The 17,864-nt window shown below is 40.3% G+C and overlaps 1 protein-coding gene across 18 annotated transcripts in view; it reads right to left on the reverse strand.

Annotated features, from left to right (window-relative positions):
- Positions 1-377: 377 nt before the first annotated feature.
- NSUN6 (NOP2/Sun RNA methyltransferase 6) overlaps positions 378-17,864 on the reverse strand; it is an 87,956-nt gene continuing 70,469 nt past the window's right edge. For all 18 annotated transcript variants that reach the window (XM_054522021.2, XM_054522024.2, XM_054522018.2 and 15 more), the window contains 3 exons: positions 6,629-6,777; positions 2,932-3,057; positions 378-977 (listed from right to left, as the gene is read on the reverse strand). In XM_054522021.2, coding sequence (XP_054377996.1) covers positions 765-977; positions 2,932-3,057; positions 6,629-6,777 — 488 coding nt within the window. In that variant the 3' untranslated portion in view covers positions 378-764. The remainder of the gene's footprint in view (positions 978-2,931; positions 3,058-6,628; positions 6,778-17,864) is intronic.

The following is a 17,864-nucleotide window of genomic DNA, read 5'->3' on the forward strand; positions in this document are numbered from 1 at the left end:
TCTTTCTCACCAAGCATTTTCTATTAACTTATATGTTTCAAATACATGATAAGTTATCCAAATTGTAGAATAATCTCATTTTCTAAATCTACAAAGTGAAGAAAATACTCATTTTACTTTTTCGTTTAAAATTATGAAAAACATTAAACATAGACTATCATTTAGACTATGACAGTCTTTAGACTATCACTTCACACTATCATTTAGAGGAGGTCCAGACTTCATTTGAAAGGGGGTTGATTTACTAAATAAGCAGACAGAGACTCAGGTAAAATACTTACCTCCATTATTGGCACATAGTCATTGTTTTATTTCCCACGCCCTGAATCCTTAAGAAACTAGGAACCTAGGAACAAAAACAACTTTTCATAACCACATCAAATATTGCTAATTTATTTCTTTTGTTAGATTCACTAATTTTTAACGTTAAAAATGACTTGGATACTTTACAAATTAAAACATTAGATCACAAATGAAAATATGCTCCAGACATCTATAGGTATCTGCTTTTCTTTATACTCTACTAAATACACAAAGAAAAAAATTCTTTTAAAAACAGAAAATATAATCTCATACCACCCCCTACTTCCTCTATGTCTCTGGATCCCTGGTAAAACAGCTGGCAGCCTTTTCTGTTTCCTTAGCAACCACGTCATCATTCAGTTGGCCTGACAACACTTTGGTTTAAAAAAAAAAAAAAAAAAAAAAAAAAACCACAGACAGCAAATGTTTGGAATTTTCATTTCTGAGCATCCATCCCTCTCCTATGTGCTTTTGCATTTTACAAATTTTGCAATAAAAAAACCTATAGAGTCCTTATTAGCCAGACGCAACATGTCTTCTCTTCTGGCCTCTCTAAGAGAGTCCATGTCAGTGTCCGGTAATGGCACAGCCGACGGATCAAATCGCTGCAGCTGTTTCAATTGTTCACATGAGAGCCCAGCTCCCCTCATTCCTTCTCCTCCAATCTGCGGTTCCTGTTTGGAGAAAGTGGATCAATATGGATGAACATCCTGTAATTAGCAAGTATGCCTGCTACAATTTAAGTTAAAAGACAAATTGGGCTGTAACGACTACATCTTCCAAAAATAGAAAAATGAGTAAATGCCTTTCATTTTGGTGGAAAATACGTGCTGCTTTCCAGACAGTAAAGTGGGAAAGCAATACTATGCGTCACCTGATGAACAAATACCTATTATTACATGCTTATCAAGCACTGTGACATTACCAAAGGCCTGAGCTTCCTAGCTGGAAACAAGTGAACTCAAATTGCAGCTCTACCACATTTTAGCTGTGTGACTTTAGGTAATGTTAACTAACCACATTTCCTCATCTATTAAACAGGGCTTAAGTAAAGAAGGTGGTATCACACCTAGCATACAGCAGGGACTCAGTAAATGGAACATTATTATCAATAAAGCAGCAAAAGCCAGGCACAGTGGCTCACACCTATAATCCCAGCACTTAGGGAGGCCGAGGCGGGCTGATCACCTGAGGTCAGGAGTTCAAGACCAGCCTGGCCAACAAGGTGACACCCTGTCTCTACCAAAAATACAAAAATTAGCCAGGTGTGGTGGTGCATGCCTGTAATCCCAGTTACTTGGGAGGCTGAGGCATGAGAATTGCCCAGGAGGCAGGGGTTGCTGTGAGTCAAGATTGTGCCTGGGCAATCCAACCTGGGCGACAGAGTGACACTCCGTCTCAAAAAATAAAAAATGAAAAAAAAGAAAAGAAAAGAGAAGGAAGGGAGTGGGGACGGGGAGGGGAAGAAGAAGAAGAAAAAGAAAAAAGAAAGCAACAGAAAAAATTCAGCTTTATTTAACATTTTCCAAAACTGAAAGGTGGTCTTTAGGCATCGAAGGTACCTCTCTCTGACCCGTACCAGTTGGGTGAGAAAAGTTTCTAGAAAAACAAACATTAGAAAGGTAGACATAATTTAAGGCTGTATCAATTAGTTTAGAGGAATCATAAGGCCTTGAGTGACACTTGCAAACTACTGAAGAAGATCTACAATCCTAAGTCACCATCACAGACAATCATTTGCATGTTAATGAAGATAGGTTTTCAGATATATACTTAAGAAAACAGATCGTTTATTACCCCATGGAGGTCAGGGGAAAACTTCCCATCCCTTTTAGGTATATATTTTGAGTATGTGTATATTTCCAAATGAATTCCGAAGTCTTCCTTTCATCTACAATGTAATTATCTTAATTTACGAGACTAGAAACCATCTCTGAATTGTCTTTATTTATGTATTCCCATTACCTAATTTCTGTATAGAAAGGTACTAAAGTTAGATGCTCAATGTATCTGAATGTATGCGAGCATTATTACAGATTTAAACTTAATCTCAAATATCCTGGGCTAAAAATTGAATCAAAAATACATTTCTAATAAAGACCATAACAGAAAGAGTTGTGTTAGGTAAAAGAAAGTGTAACAAAGCTTTTTAAATATTATACATTTTATATAATAAGCAATAATCCAGAAATACTTTTTTCCCTTTCAGCTGGTCTTCTGATATCCCACAGTTATTAAAGCTCATTTGAGCTTTGATGTGACATGAGAGAAAATGCTCAACATTTTCCACATCAGAAAAATATAGGACTGGGAAGGAAGAAAAAAATCTTTTTAGAAAAATGGTGCCGAGTAACATGAATAGCTACAAGTGGAATAAACACATAACAAAAACACTCCCAAGCTCTGTGCCATTTTAACACAATGGCAGGAACAAAGATGAGAAAAAACTTTGTCAGGACATGCAAATTATGGGCAGTCTAAAGCGGATTTAATTAGATAAGCATTCTTGTTTATTACAGTGTTCACTTTGGAAGTTTTACTTATTTCTTCGTTAACACCCTGATTACCACAGTGCTTCAGTTTCTGTGATTTATCTTATTACACAGAGAAAAATGAAATTACTCCTACCTGGGGCTGAAGCTGAAGGCAAGGAAATTTTGTCAGGGCCCAGGCAACTTGTTCTTCATTTTCGGCCAGTGTTATAGTGCACGTGCTATAAACCAGCACACCCTCTGGCTTCAGCAGCTGAACTGCCTAAAGAAAACTGTGATCAGACCACACATAGCACAAGACCAGATAAACATGTGAATGAATTTCATAGCATAAGGTATAATGTCTTTCAAATGTTTAGGATAAATAAAATGATGTTCTACCTGACAAGGATTCCTTCTGTAATTAGAGTACGCAAGAGCAACACTTGCAGCCTAGACTAGGTGCATTTCATTATCTTGGAACTGTCATACTCCAGATGGACCAAGACTTCCCCAAATATAATCATTCACCTTCATGCGTTTGGATACCATTTTTTATGCTGAAAACTCACAAATTTACATTTTTAGGCCAGATCACCTTGTTAAATTCCCTACTTAAATGTTCAGTTGGCTTATTAACATTTCTTTTTTATTCTTATTTTTTTAAATAGAGATGAGGTCTCACTGTTGCCCAGGCTTGTCTTACACTCCTGGGCTCAAGCAATCCTCCCACCTTGGCCTCCCAAAGTGCTGGGATTGCAGGCGTGAGCCATGGCTCTGGCCCTTCTCAACATTTCTATAATACTATCAAACTTGACATGTCCCAAAATGAACTCCTACTTTCCCTCTGAAATCTACTGCATAAGTTTTCCTATCTTTCCAGAATCTCAGGTCCCAAACCTCAGATTTTCCTTTATGCCTCTTTTTCTGACTCCCCCAACCATCAGCAAGTCCTATTGGCTCTACCTTCACATTCTAGCCAGAATTTCGCCACTTCTCACCACTTCCACTGCTATCATTGTGGTCCAAGCCTCTTTATTGTTTGCCTGGATTATTCCATCCGCCTCCTACTTCATCAACCTGCTTTATTCCCTGCCCTCCTGCAATCTAGTCTCAGTACAGCAGCCAAAGCAGTCCTTTTAAGCTTGTCTCTTCTCAGCCCCAAGCCCCTCACATGTCCTCCATAATCACTTACAGTCAAAGCCAAAGTCCTTACATGATCACTTAGAGTCAAAGACAAAGTCCTTACAGAGGTCTCTGAGGTCAGACATAAACAAGTCTCTTGTTGCCTCTCTGACCTCCTCCTGTACACCTGTTACTCTGGCCCATTTGACTTTGGCAACACTGGCCTCCTGCTGTTTCTGGAACACACAAGACACACTGGTACCTCAGAATCTTTGCAGCAGTTGGGAAAGCCCTCTTAATTCTCTGCACTGCTTACTCCTTATCTTTGCATGTATGTCACGTTCCTGGGCACTCTGTAAATCTGCAACTATTCCAATCCAACACTCCTATCCCTAGTTCCTTAGTTTGCTCCATAGGGCCATTGCATTATTGCCTTCTAATATACTAAAAAACTCATTTATTTATTTCCTTTCCTAGTTAGAACAGAAATCTTGTGAATGGTTTGTGTTTGTCTACTTTCTCAATGCTGTACCATCAACATCTAGAATAGCGTCTTGCATACGGTAGGTGATCTATGAGTACTTGTTGAATAAATTAATCAGGAGATAAGGTACTGTGCTAAAATGGATTTGTCTCAAATACCTAAAGTTCAATTTTTCAAGCTCCTAATTTTAAAAAATTTAAAGGAAATCTTTAAAAATAGAGTATACATACTTGTGCTTTTTAAATCAGAGTATGCTGATCAAAATTTAAACTTTATTACTATGTGCCAGTTACTGTGTGAAACACTGTACATGAATTTTTCTCAATAAATCCTTATAACAACCACAAAGTAAGATGACTATCATCAGTGAGGTATTCCTAATAGGTAGAGCTGTTATCCCTGCTACTCAGATATAGAAAACAATGTACCTAAAGTCACTTAGGTAGAAGAGCCATGGCTCAAGTCAACATGGCTCAAGTCCACATTCTCGATTTCTCTCCATGCCAAATGGCACACCTGCTATATTCTCAAGTTCTCTCTCATAAACTGTCAGCTTTTCCTTCTCATTGAGATCATTCATCTACTCCTAGTAGCCTTTTAAAATTCCATTTTTGCTGTGACCTAATAAGAACAGAAATCCAAGTCCTTTACAGAAGTATCCTAATTTTATTCTCAAGTCAAAGTGGGTTTCGGCTGTAAGTAAAGCTTCCTTTTTGCTGCTTGCTGTTTTAATTCTGAGGATGAGTTCTGAGACTTCATAGAAAAAGACGAAGTTAAATAATACACAACCAGTGCTACCTTTGTGTATGAAAGGAAACACCAGGAGAGTTGACTCAGAATGTACTCAAAGACAGCTTTAGAGACTAAATCATTATAGAACATCCATTGTTGCTCTAGCTGCGTATTTTGGAGGACTGGGAGGAAATAATGAATTCATCTATGATCAAACACGGCCTATACACTCTGAAATCCACTGAGTCATTTTTGAAAGACTAGGAGAAATCCTCAAATGTTCTATCTGGGCTTCTTCTGAAAGTGCTGGAGACAAGTTAAATTTGTACAGTTTTTATGGTTCTCCTATATCCTATGCTGGCCACTGTCTCTTCCTGTTTTTATCAATGAGTTTTGCTTCCTATTGGGCCTTCTTCTAAAGATGACCCAAAAAAAACTCCTTTTTTTTTGAGACAATCTTGCTCTGTTGCCCAGGCTGGAGTACAGTGGCATGACTCCAGCTCACTGCAACCTTCGCCTCCCGGGTTCAAGCAATTCTCCTGCCTCAACCTCCCAAGTAGCTGGGACTACAGGCGCCCATAACCACGCCCAGCTAATTTTTTGTATTTTTAGTAGAGACGGGGTTTTGCCATGTTGGCCAGGCTGGTCTCAAACTCCTGACCTCAGGTGACCAGCCCGCCTCAGCCTCCCAAAGTGCTGGGATTATAGGCGCGAGCCACCATACCCAGCCAAGAACTCTATTTTTTTTTTTTTTTAAAAGAGTAATTTATTTTATATCTAATTCTTTACATCAATTAGTAACTACAAGTTAACAACTCAGTGACTTTTTTTCAGATAGAGAATATTTGAAATTTATTAAATATCTCAGTGATGAAATTCTACTATTGCCTGTATATCTTAAAGGTGAGTCAACTTAAAGGAAAACTTCCTATATTTAAAACTAGGTCCTCTCAGTTGTATGTGTGTGTGTGTGTGTGTGTGTGTGTTAAAATATAAATAACATAAAATTTACCATTTTAGCCATTTTAAGTCAATAATGACATTCAGTACAGTCTCATTGCTGGGCAATGATCACCACCATTCATCTCCAGAACTTTTTTATTATCCCAAACTGCAAGTCTATACCCATTAAACAATAGCTCCTCAATCTCCCAGCCCCACAATGCCTGGTAATATCTGTTCTTCTTCCTGTCTATGAATTTCCCAGCTACCTCATATAAGCAAAATCTTACAGCATTTTTCCTTTTGTGTCTGGTTCATATTACCAAGCATAATGTTTTCCAGGTTCACCCATGTTGTGCCTGTATCAGAATCTTATTCCCTTTTAAAGCTGAATAATGTTCCATGTATGGATATAGCACATTCTGTTATCCATGTATCTGTCAACAGACTCTTGGGTTGCTCCCACCTTTTGGCTATTGTAATGAACGCTGCTATGGAGATTGCTGTCAGTAGTTTAAACATCAAAGTAGCAAAAGTTAACTTTCTTTCATAAAAACAGACCACCACATACTGCAGTGAAGAGTTTTCGCTGTAATGGCTGATATGATGCCACTTCCTTCAAAGACCAAGTACAGGCCATGTTTGGTCTCTGTCCCATTCCACTACAGGGTGCATCCAGAAGAATTCGGTCAAAGGATTCTGGTAGAAATGGAGGATCCCCTATAAAGAGAATTATAAACATGTTTACTATCTTCCATATAGGTTTCAACTAGAAAACTACTGAGATGAGCAGGAATTTAAAATCATAATCTAGAATAAAAAATAAAACAATTTCTCCCTTCAATCAAGTAGCTGGTTAAACTAATTTTGACTTATACCTAATATAGATTTGATGTGGCAGAAAGGTTAAAAATGTAGTTATAGTTGAAAGTTATTCTGTTTTCAAGCATGGAAACATTCCATGTCCATTCCGCATTCCATTCCATTCCCCATTCCATTCCATTCCATTCTCCATTCCATTCCATTCTGCATTCCATTCCATTCTCCATTCCACTCCATTCAATTCTCTATTCCATTCCATTCCATTCTCCATTCCATTCTTCTCCATTCAATTCCCCAATCAATTCCATTCTCCATTACATTCCATTCTCCACTACACTGCATTCCACATATCATTCCATTCTCAATTCACTATGAATTCTTCATTCTTCTTCATTCTATTCCATTCCACAATCCATTCCATTCTGCAATCCATTCCATTCTGCATTCCATTCCATTCCGCATTCCATTCCATTCCACATTCCATTCCATTCCGCATTCCATTCCATTCCACATTCCATTCCATTCTCCATTCCATTCTATTTCATTCTCCATTCTCCTTCATTCTATTCCATCCCGCAATCCATTCCATTCCGCAATCCATTCCATTCTGCATTCTATTCCATTCGCCATTCCATTCTATTCTCCATTGCACTCCATATTCTATTCCTTTCTCCATTCTATTCCATTCCATTTTCCATACCATCCTCCATTCCATTCTATTCACCACTGCATTCCATTCCATTCTCCGTTACATTCTATTCTCCATTCCATTCCATACTCCATTTTCCATTCCATTCCATACCATTCTCCATCATTGCATTTCATGCTCCATTTCATTCCATTCCCCATTCCATTCCATTCTCCATTCCGTTCTATTCACCACTGCATGCCATTCTATTCTCCATTCCATTATAGAGAATGGAGATGGAATGGAACGGAATGGAGAATGGAATGGAATGGAGATGGAATGGAATAGAATGGAATGGAATGGAGGATGGTATGGAGAATGGAATGGAATGGAGCATGGAATGAAATGGAGCATGAAATGCAATGATGGAGAATGGTATGGAATGGAATGGAAAATGGAGTATGGAATGGAATGGAGAATAGAATGTAACGGAGAATGGAATGGAATGCAGTGGTGAATAGAATGGAATGGAAGATGGTATGGAAAATGGAATGGAACAGAATGGAGAAAGGAATAGAATATGGAATGCAATGGAGAATAGAATGGAATGGAATACAGTGATGAATAGGCTGGAAGGGAGAATGGAATAGAATGAAATGTAATGGAGGATGGAATGGAGAATGGAATGGAATGCAGTGGTGAATAGAATGGAATGGAATGGAGGATGGTATGGAAAATGTAATGGAATGGAGAATGGAATAGAGTGGAGAAAGGAATAGAATATGGAATGCAATGGAGAATGGAATGGAGAATAGAATGGAATGGAATGCAGTGGTGAATAGAATGGAATGGAGAATGGAATAGAATGAAATGTAATGGAGGCTGGAATGGAGAATGGAGTGGAATGGAGAATGGGATGGAATGCAGTGGTGAATAGAATGGAATGGAGGATGGTATGCAGAATGGAATGGAATGGAAGGGAGCATGGAATGAAGGGAGCATGGAATGGAATGGAGAATGGAATGGAATGGAGAATGGAATGAAATGGAGTGGAGAATGGAAGGGAATAGAGAATGGAATGGAATGGAGAATGGAATGGAGTGGAGAATGGAATGGAATGGAATGGATGATGGTATGGAGAATGGAATGGAATGGAGAATGGAATGGAATGGGCAGTGGAATGGAATGGAGAATGGAATGGACAATGGATTGGAATGGAGAATGGAAAAGAGCGGAATGGAATGGAATGGAGGATGGAATGGAGAATGGAATGGAAAGGAGGATGGAAAGGAATGGAAAGTGGAATGAAGTGGAATGTGGAGTGGAATGGAGAATGGAATGAAATGGAAAATGAACTGGAATGGAGAATGCATTCCATTCTAGTTCATTCTCTATTCCATTCCATTCTGTAATCAATTACATTCTCCATTCCATTCTGCATTCTCGATTCCATTCCATTCTCCATTCCATTCCCTTCCATTCTCCATTCTATTCCCTACCATTCTCCATTCCATTCCCTACCATTCTCCATTCCATTCCATTCCATTCTATTCCATTCTCCATTCCATTCTGTTCACCACTGCATCCCATTCCATTCTCTTCCATTCTCCATTCCGTTCCATTCTCTACAATTCCATACAATTCCATACAGTCGAATTGTATGGAGAATGGAATGGAATGGAGAATGGTATGGAACGGAATGGAGCTCCATTCCAGCTCAATCTCCATTCCATTCCATTCCATTCCATTCTCCATTTCATTCCATTCTCTATTCCATTTCATTCTCCATTCCATTCCAAACCGTTCTCTATTCCATTCCAATCCATTCTCCATTCCATTCCAATCCATTCTCCATTCCATTCCATTCCCCTTTCCATTGCATTCCATTCCGCATTCAAATCGCCATTGCATTCCATTCCCCATTCCCTTCCATTCTATTCTCCATTTGCTTCCATTCCATTCTGCATTCCATTCCCTTCCATTCTCCACTCCATTGTCCATTCCATTCCATTGTCCATTCCATTTCATTCTCCATTGCATTCCATATTCCAATACATTACATTTCACATTCCATTGCAGTCTCCCTAACATTCCATATTCCATTCCATTCTCCATCCATTTCACTGTGCATTCCATTCTATTCCATTCTCCATTCCATTCTTCATTCCATTCTATTGGCATTCTATTCCATTCTCCATTCCATTCTTCATTCCATTCTATTGGCATTCCATTCCATTCTCCATTCCATTCCACTTCCCATTCCACTCTATTCCATTCTCCATTCTTCATTCCATTCCATTCCACATTCCATTCCATTCTCCATTCCATTCCATTCCATTCTGCATTCTATTTCACTCCATTCTCCATTCATGTCCATCCCATTCCATTGCATTCTATTCTCCATTCCATTCCATTCAATTCTCGATTCTATTCCATTCTCCATTTTCCCTTCCATTCCACACTATTCTTCATTCCATTCTTCATTTCATTCCACTCTATGCTCCATTCTATATTCCATTCCATTGTCCATTCTATGTAATTCTCCATTCCATACCATTTTCCATTCAATTCCCTTACATTCTCCATTCCAGTTCATTTTCCATTTCATTCCATTCTCCATTCCACTCCACATTCCACTTCATTCCACTTTCCATTCCTTTCCATCCTCCTTTCCATTCCATCCTCCATTCCATTCCATTCCGCTCTTTTCCATTCTCCATTCCAATGCATTGTCCATTCCATTCTCCATTCCATTCCATTCTCCATACCATCATCCATTCTATTCCATTCTCCACTCCATTCCATTCTCCATTCCATTCCATTCTCTATTCCCTTCCATTCTCCACTCCATTTCATTCCATTCTCCATTCCATTCCATTCTCCATTCCATTCCATGCTCCCTTCCATTCCATTCCATTCTGCATACCATCCTCCATTCCATTCTATTCACCACTGCATTCCATCCCATTCTCCATTCCATTCTCTTCCATTCTCCACTGCATTCCACAGCATTCTCTATTCCATTCCATTCTCCATTACATTCCATTCTACATTCAATTCCATTCTCCATTCCATGTTCTCTTTCCTCCATTCCATTCCCATTCCATCCTCCATTCCATTTTCCATTCCATCCTACTCACCACTGCATTCCATTCCCCATTCCATTCCATTCTCTCCTTTCCATTCCATTCCATTCCCTTCTCCGCTCAATTCTCCATTTCATTGCATTCCATGCTCCATTCCATTCCACTTTCCATTCCATTCTCCATTCCACTATCTATTCTATTCCATTCTTCACTGCATTCCATTCTCCTTTCCATTCCCTTCCATTCTCCATTCCATTCCCTTCCATTCTCCATTCCATTCTCTTCCATTCTCCATTCTGTTCCATACCCTTCTCCATTCCATTCCATTCTCCATTCCATTCTTCATTCCATTCTCCATTCCATTTTCCATTCCATTCCATTCCTTTCTCCATTCCATTCCATTCTCCATTCCATTTCATTCTCCATTCCCTTCCATTCAATTCCTTTCTCTATTCCATTCTATTCCATTCTCCATTGTATTCCATTCTTCATTCCATTACATTCTCCATTCTCTTCTCCATTCCATTCCATTCTCCGTTCCACTCCATTCCATTCCATCCTCCATTCCGTTCCATTCCATTCCATTCTCCGTTCCATTCTCTGTTCCATTCCATTTTCCATTCCATTCCACTGTCCTTTCCACTGCATTCTCCATTCCATTCCATTGCATGCTCCATTTCATTTCATTCTCCATTCCATTCCATTTTCCATTGTCCATTGCATTCCATTCTGCATTCTACATCCCATTCCATTCTCCATTCCATTCCATTCTCCATTCCATTCCATTACCCATTCCTTTCCATTCCTCATTCAATTTCCAATTCCATTCCATTCTCCATTCCATTCCATTCTCCCTTCCATTCCATTCACCATTCCATTCCATATTCCATTCCATTCTCCATTCCATTGCATCCTCCATACCATTCTACATTCCATTCCATTCCATTCTCCATTCCATTCTCCCACAGTCTTTTTGCCCAAATTTTACAACAAGTTCTAGAAAAAGTTGTCATCCCAGAACAAATATGCCTTCTCTAGTAAGTGGATGACCTTCTTAAATCTGATGAAGATACAGGGAAGGTAACTGACTTCTCTACACATATTCTTAACCATCTGCAGTTTGAGGGTCGCTACGAGTCTCAAAAAGAAAGCTTGAGTATGTAAAGCCCAAAGTTAAATATTTAGGCCACTTAGTAAGTGCAGGCAAGTGAAGAATAAGGCCTGAACAAATCGAGGGAAACATGTCCCTACCCTTTCCTCAAAATAAACAAGAACTCAGGAAATTTTTAGGCTTAGTTGGATACTGCCACTTATGGATTGACTCATATGCACTGCAAAGTAAACTGTTATATAGAAAATTTGCCCAGGAGAAGCCTAACCATATCCTGTGGACTTCTGGGGAAGTTAATCAAGTCGAGGAGCTGAAGGAAAGGCTCATAACTGCCCCGTTTTAGCCTTACCCTCCCCAGAAAAGCCATTCCACCTTTTTGTTAATGTGGACGGTGGAGTAGCTTTAGGACTGCTGACTCAAGAACACGGAGGCTGCCGGCAGACCGTGGCCTTCCTATCAAACGTCTTAGACCCAGTCACTTGTGGATGGCCTCAATGCATCCAGTCCAACATGGCTACCACAGTATTAGTCAAAGAAAGCAGAAAGTTAACCTTTGGAAGAAAACTGACAGCAAGCACGCCTCACCAAGTTAGAACTACTTTAACCAGAGAGCAGGGAGATGGCTTACTGACTCGAGAATCTTAAAGTATGAAGCCATTCTGTTAGAAAAGAATGATTTAACATAGACCACTGAAAATTCACTCAACCCAGCAGGTTTCCTAGCAGGAAATCCAAATCTAAGGAGGGAACACACATGTTAGATTTAATTTATTACCATAGAAAGGTTTGACCAGACCTAGAAGAAACTCCCTTCCAGACTGGATGGCACTTATTCATAGATGGTTCCTCCCAGGTGATTGAGGGAAAAAGACACAATAGGCATTCAGTGATTGATAGAGAAACTCTTGTAGAAATTGAGTCAGGAAACTTGCCCAACAGCTAGTCTGCTCAAACGTGTGAGCTGTTTGCACTCAGCCAAGCCTTACAGTACTTACAGAACCAGGAAGGAACCATCTATACCAATTCCAGGTATGCCTTTGGAGTGGCTCATACATTTGGGAAAATTCGGACTGAACGGGGTCTCATTAATATTAAAGGTCAAGACCGTGTTCACAAGGAGCTAATCACCCAAGTATTGAATAATCTTCAGTTGCCAGAAGAAATAGCTATTGTCCATGTTTCCGGACACCAGAAAAGCCTTTCTTTTGAAAGTCGAGGAAATAACCCAGCAGATCAGGTAGCCAAGCAGGCTGTTGCAGCTTCTGAAATGCGTATTTTTCACTTAACTCCCCACCTCCCTCCTCCTACTGTAATCCCCATTTTCTCTTCCATCAAAAATGAAAAACTAATAAAAATAGGCGCTAAAGAGAATTCAGAATGAAAATGGTTATTGCCAGACCAGAGAGAAATGTTGTCTAAACCCCTTATGAGGGAAGTCTTATCCCAACTACATCAAGGGACCCATTGGGGGCCCCAGGCCATGTGTGACATAATTCTCAGAGTTCATGGTTGTATAGGAATTTATACCCTGGCCAAACAGGTTATAAATAGTTGCTTAGTATGTAAGAAAACTAATAAACAAACTATAAAAAGATTACCTCTCAGGTGAAGGAATCTGGGCTTAAGTTCAGTCCAAAGTATCCAAGTTGATTACACAGAAATGTCTCCAATAGGCCATCTAAAATATTTACTAGTGATAGTAAACCACCTCACTCACTGGGCTGAAGCTATCCCCATTTCAAATGCGACAGCCAATAATGTAGTTAAGGCCCTAATTGAAAATATAGTATCCAGGTTTGGACTAATAGAAAACATTGATTCAGACAATGGAACTCATCTCACCACACACATTATTAAAAAGCTATTCCAAACAATAGACGTTATATGGCAATAACATACTCCCTGGCACCAACCCTCATCAGGGAGAGTAGAAAGAATGAATCGGACTTTAAAGAACCACTTAACCAAGTTAGTCTTAGAGACTCGATTGCCATGGACCAAGTGTCTTCCTATTGACCTGCTGAGAATTCGAACTGCACCACGGAAAGATACTGGTCTTTCTCCCTATGAGATGCTCTATGGATTGCCTTATTTACACTCCGCTGCTGATATTCCTACCTTTGAAACAAAAGATAAATTCCTAAAAAATTATATACTTGGTCTATTTTCTACTTTCTCTTCTCTTAAAACTAAAGGTCTATTAGTACAGGCGCCGCCCTTAGAGTTCCGGGTTCATCAAGATCAGCCTGGGGATCACATCTTCATCAAAAGCTGGAAGGAGAAGCTCAAGCCAGCCTGGGAAGGTTCTTACTTAGTGCTCCTAACTACTGAGACCACAGTCCGTACAGCAGAGAGAGGATGGACTCATCACATCTGAGTCAACAAAGCGCTGCTCCATCCAGTGTCATGGGCCATAGTCCCAGGGGAAAACCCTACCAAACTAAAGCTAAGAATTTAACTCTTTGATCTATTACTCTTTCTTCTTCCCTCGCTCTATTGCTGACCATCTAGTATTAACATAACCAAGTCATTTTCACCTCAAACTACTGCATTTGATGCTTGCCTTCTTATACCCTGTAAGGACTTGCCAAGTCGAAGACAGATCTCCACTTCAGAAAAGTACCTCTGTCCCTCCTGGCTCTCCTCAGACTAGGTATTAGTGAATTGGGACCATTTAATCCAGGGAGATTTCAATAAAGACCCCACTGTCAACCAGGAGTGTTACCCCCAATGTAGAGCTCTTATGCCGTAGTTGGTCCAACATTCTGTGGACCACTAAAGAGCAAGGATGGACTGCCCCAACTGGTTTTTGTAATTTCCTAAAACTAAACTACAACTCTTTTCCAGGATTCTACAGCCTGGGGTAACAAGTCATGCCAAGCTCTCTCTCTGCTACATCCCGAAGTTTGACACCCTGCAGGTCAGCCTCCGAGGGCCATCCAGCTTCCATCCCCCAACACTAAGTTCACTTTCTGTCTCTCATGACAGGGAGGAAACAGCGTTCCTTGGAGACCAGAAGGGATGCAGTGAGCTTAAGAATTTTTAAGAGCTTACCAATCAGTCAGCCCTTGTTTGTCCCCAAGCAGATTGTGATGGTATTGTGGTAGACCTTTACTGGATACTCTGCCGAGTAACTGGAGTGGCACCTGTGCTTTAGTCCAATTAGCTATCCCTTTCACCCTGGCATTTCATCAACCAGAGGAAGAAAAAATAAGACATTGTAAATCAAGAGAAGCCCCTTATGGGCCCTTCGACTCTCATGTCTATTTAGATGCAATTGGAGTCTCATGGGGAATACCAGATCAATTTAAAGCCTGAAATCAAATAGCTGCAGGATTTGAGTCAATATTTTGGTAGGTGACAAAAAAAATGTAAACTGGATACACTACACATCTATTACAACCAATGGCAACTTATTAACTACACTACAGATGCTGTTAAAGGAACAGCTGAGCAATTAGTGGCTACTAGCCAGATAGCTTGGGAAAATAGGATAGCCTTAGACATGATATTAGTAGAAAGAGGAGGAGTTTGATTCATAATTAAAACTCAATGTTGTACCTTCATCCCAAACACCACCGCCCCTGATGGAAGCATAACAAAGGCATTGCAAGGTCTGACTGCTCTGTCTGAGTTAGCCAACAACTCAAGGGTAAATGACCCTTTTACAGGATGCCTAGAAAAGTGGTTCGGTAAATGGAAAGGAATAACAGCCTCAATTCTTACTTCCTTCACGGCCGTAATGGGTGTACTTCTTCTTGTCGGGTGCTGTGTCATATCACGCATCCGTGGGTTGGTACAGAGGCTCATAGAAATGGCACTTAATAAAATCTGCCTTACCTATCTCCACCTTATCGAGAAAAGTTTCTTCTTTTGGAAAATCAAGCAGAACAACTAAGCCAAGACATGTTAAAGAAGTTTGAAGAGAAAGAGCTATAAGGAAAATGCGAGAAGAGGGAATTATTAGATATGAGCTCTAAATTTCTCTTCAAAGAATCAATATGTCAGTATGTTCAATTCTTGGCCTTCTACTTTTAAACTTAACTTCCTCGTAAAGCAACCTTTATTGATCACCTGCTCTACCCTGACTCACTCTGACTACCTGCTCCTCCCTGACTCATTCTGATCTACCCTGACTCCCGCCAAACCACTCACCCTGTCACTCTCTTTAAATTAGCCAACTGGAATTAGTTCAGCCTGTGTGGTCTAACCCTAGCCAATAGGGGAATGACACAGCAGCAGGAGCCATGTGCATAAGGGATAAGAACCCCTTCCCCTCCCTTGTCCAAGTGTGAGCTTACCATTGCTCCATCTGTAAGGGCGTACCCTTCTACAGAAGTAAATCGCCTTGCTGAGAAGTAAAAAAGAAAATTGTATATTCAAGTGCTATTTCTTTTGCACCACCAAAACTTTACTTATAACACAGCTCCAGGAGGTGCCCTGCTCTGAGTCCTGAGTAACAAGCAGCAGCTAGGCAGGACCTTTGAGCTGAGAAGCCCAGCTCCATGGAGCCTCTTCTCTAAGACTTTTTTTTTTTTTTTGAGATGGAGTTTCACTTGTGTCAACCAAGCTGGAGTGCAGTTGCACCATCTCAGCTCACTGCAACCCCCGCCTCCTGGGTTGAAGCAATTCTCCTCCCTCAGCTTCCTGAGTGGCTAGGATTACAGGCACACGCCACCACACTCAGCTAATTTTTACATTTCTAGTAGAGATGGGGGTTTCACCATGTTGGCCAGGCTGGTTTCAAATCCTCTAAGCCTTTCGGTTGTGGTAGGTGGCCCTTCTCTTCATTTCTGCGGCTCAGGGGAAAGGGCTGCTCCCTGCACTCATCAGCTCTAGGTTGCCCCAGGGCTCTCCTTTGCTTTACAGCCCCCCAACATCTATTCAACTAGTTCCTTAGACTGTTGGTTTATATTCTCTCTCTGGCATAAATCTGTACTAAATTCTCTCTACTGAAATACCTTCTGGTTGTCTTTTAATCCTGTGGCCAGCTGAATTCCGGTAAAACACAGCTCACAACAGTTCCTTAAAGGCCCAGGCTACCTGAAAGCCCACAAGCTACCTGTGGTAAAAATGGAATAAGGTGCCCAAGCTCCATATCAATGGTCTTGTACCATGACGAAGAAACTATGGGCTGCATTTCAGCGCACTCACCCTCAATCATATGTCTTATATAGGACACAACTGTAAATGGTGAACCTGTGAACGGTAATGGTAATGTGTCATCTCTGCATTCACCACTTCTAATATTCTAATTGAAGTACTAGATGATAATTATATAGACATTAAATTATGAAACTCCTACAAATATTCCAGACCTTTCTTAGAACAGGCTAGGATCACCAGAATGACCCCCAGACATACCTGGTGTGAGTGAAGTTTCTTTTATTCAAAATTAGAAAGGCATGAGATATATGCTAAGAATTATTTCTAGTTTAAGAATACTCATATTTTAACTTTTTTATTACTAATTTTTTTTGAGATGGAGTCTCGCTCTGTCGCCCAGGCTGGAGTGCAGTGGCGCAATCTCGGCTCACTGCAAAGCTCTGCCTCCCGTTCACGCCATTCTCCTGCCTCAGCCTCGTAAGTAGCTGGGACTATAGGCACCGGCCACCACACCCAGCTAATTTTTTGTATTTTTAGTAGAGACAGGGTTTCACTGTGTTAGCCAGGATGGTCTCGATCTCCTGACGTCGTGATCCACCCGCCTCGGCCTCCCAAAGTGTTGGGATTACATGCGTGAGCCAACTCGCCCGGCCTCATATTTTTATTTATTAAACGCTTTTTCACATAATATATAGTCCTGTGTGAATGCAAAATATCTGAACCAGGTCTCAGTCAATTTAGATAGTTTATTTTACCAAGGTTAAGAATGCGTCCATGACACAGCCTCAGGAAGTCCTGAGACATGTGCCCAAGGTGGCTGGGGGTACAGTTTGCTTTTATGCATTTTAGGGAGACATGAGACATCAATCAATATGTGTAAAATGTACACTGGTTCTCTGGTAAGGTGGAAGTGGGGCTTCCAGGTTAGGAGTAGCTAAGAGACAGAGGGTTGCATTCTTTTGAGTCTTGATCAGCCTTCCACTGAATACACAATTTAGTCTGGCTCAATAAATCTGCATTTTTACATAAACAATAGGGGAGAGAAGGCAATCAG

Source organism: Pongo abelii, chromosome 8 (genome assembly GCF_028885655.2).
Source record: "Pongo abelii isolate AG06213 chromosome 8, NHGRI_mPonAbe1-v2.0_pri, whole genome shotgun sequence".
NCBI classification, from domain to species: Eukaryota; Metazoa; Chordata; class Mammalia; order Primates; family Hominidae; genus Pongo; species Pongo abelii.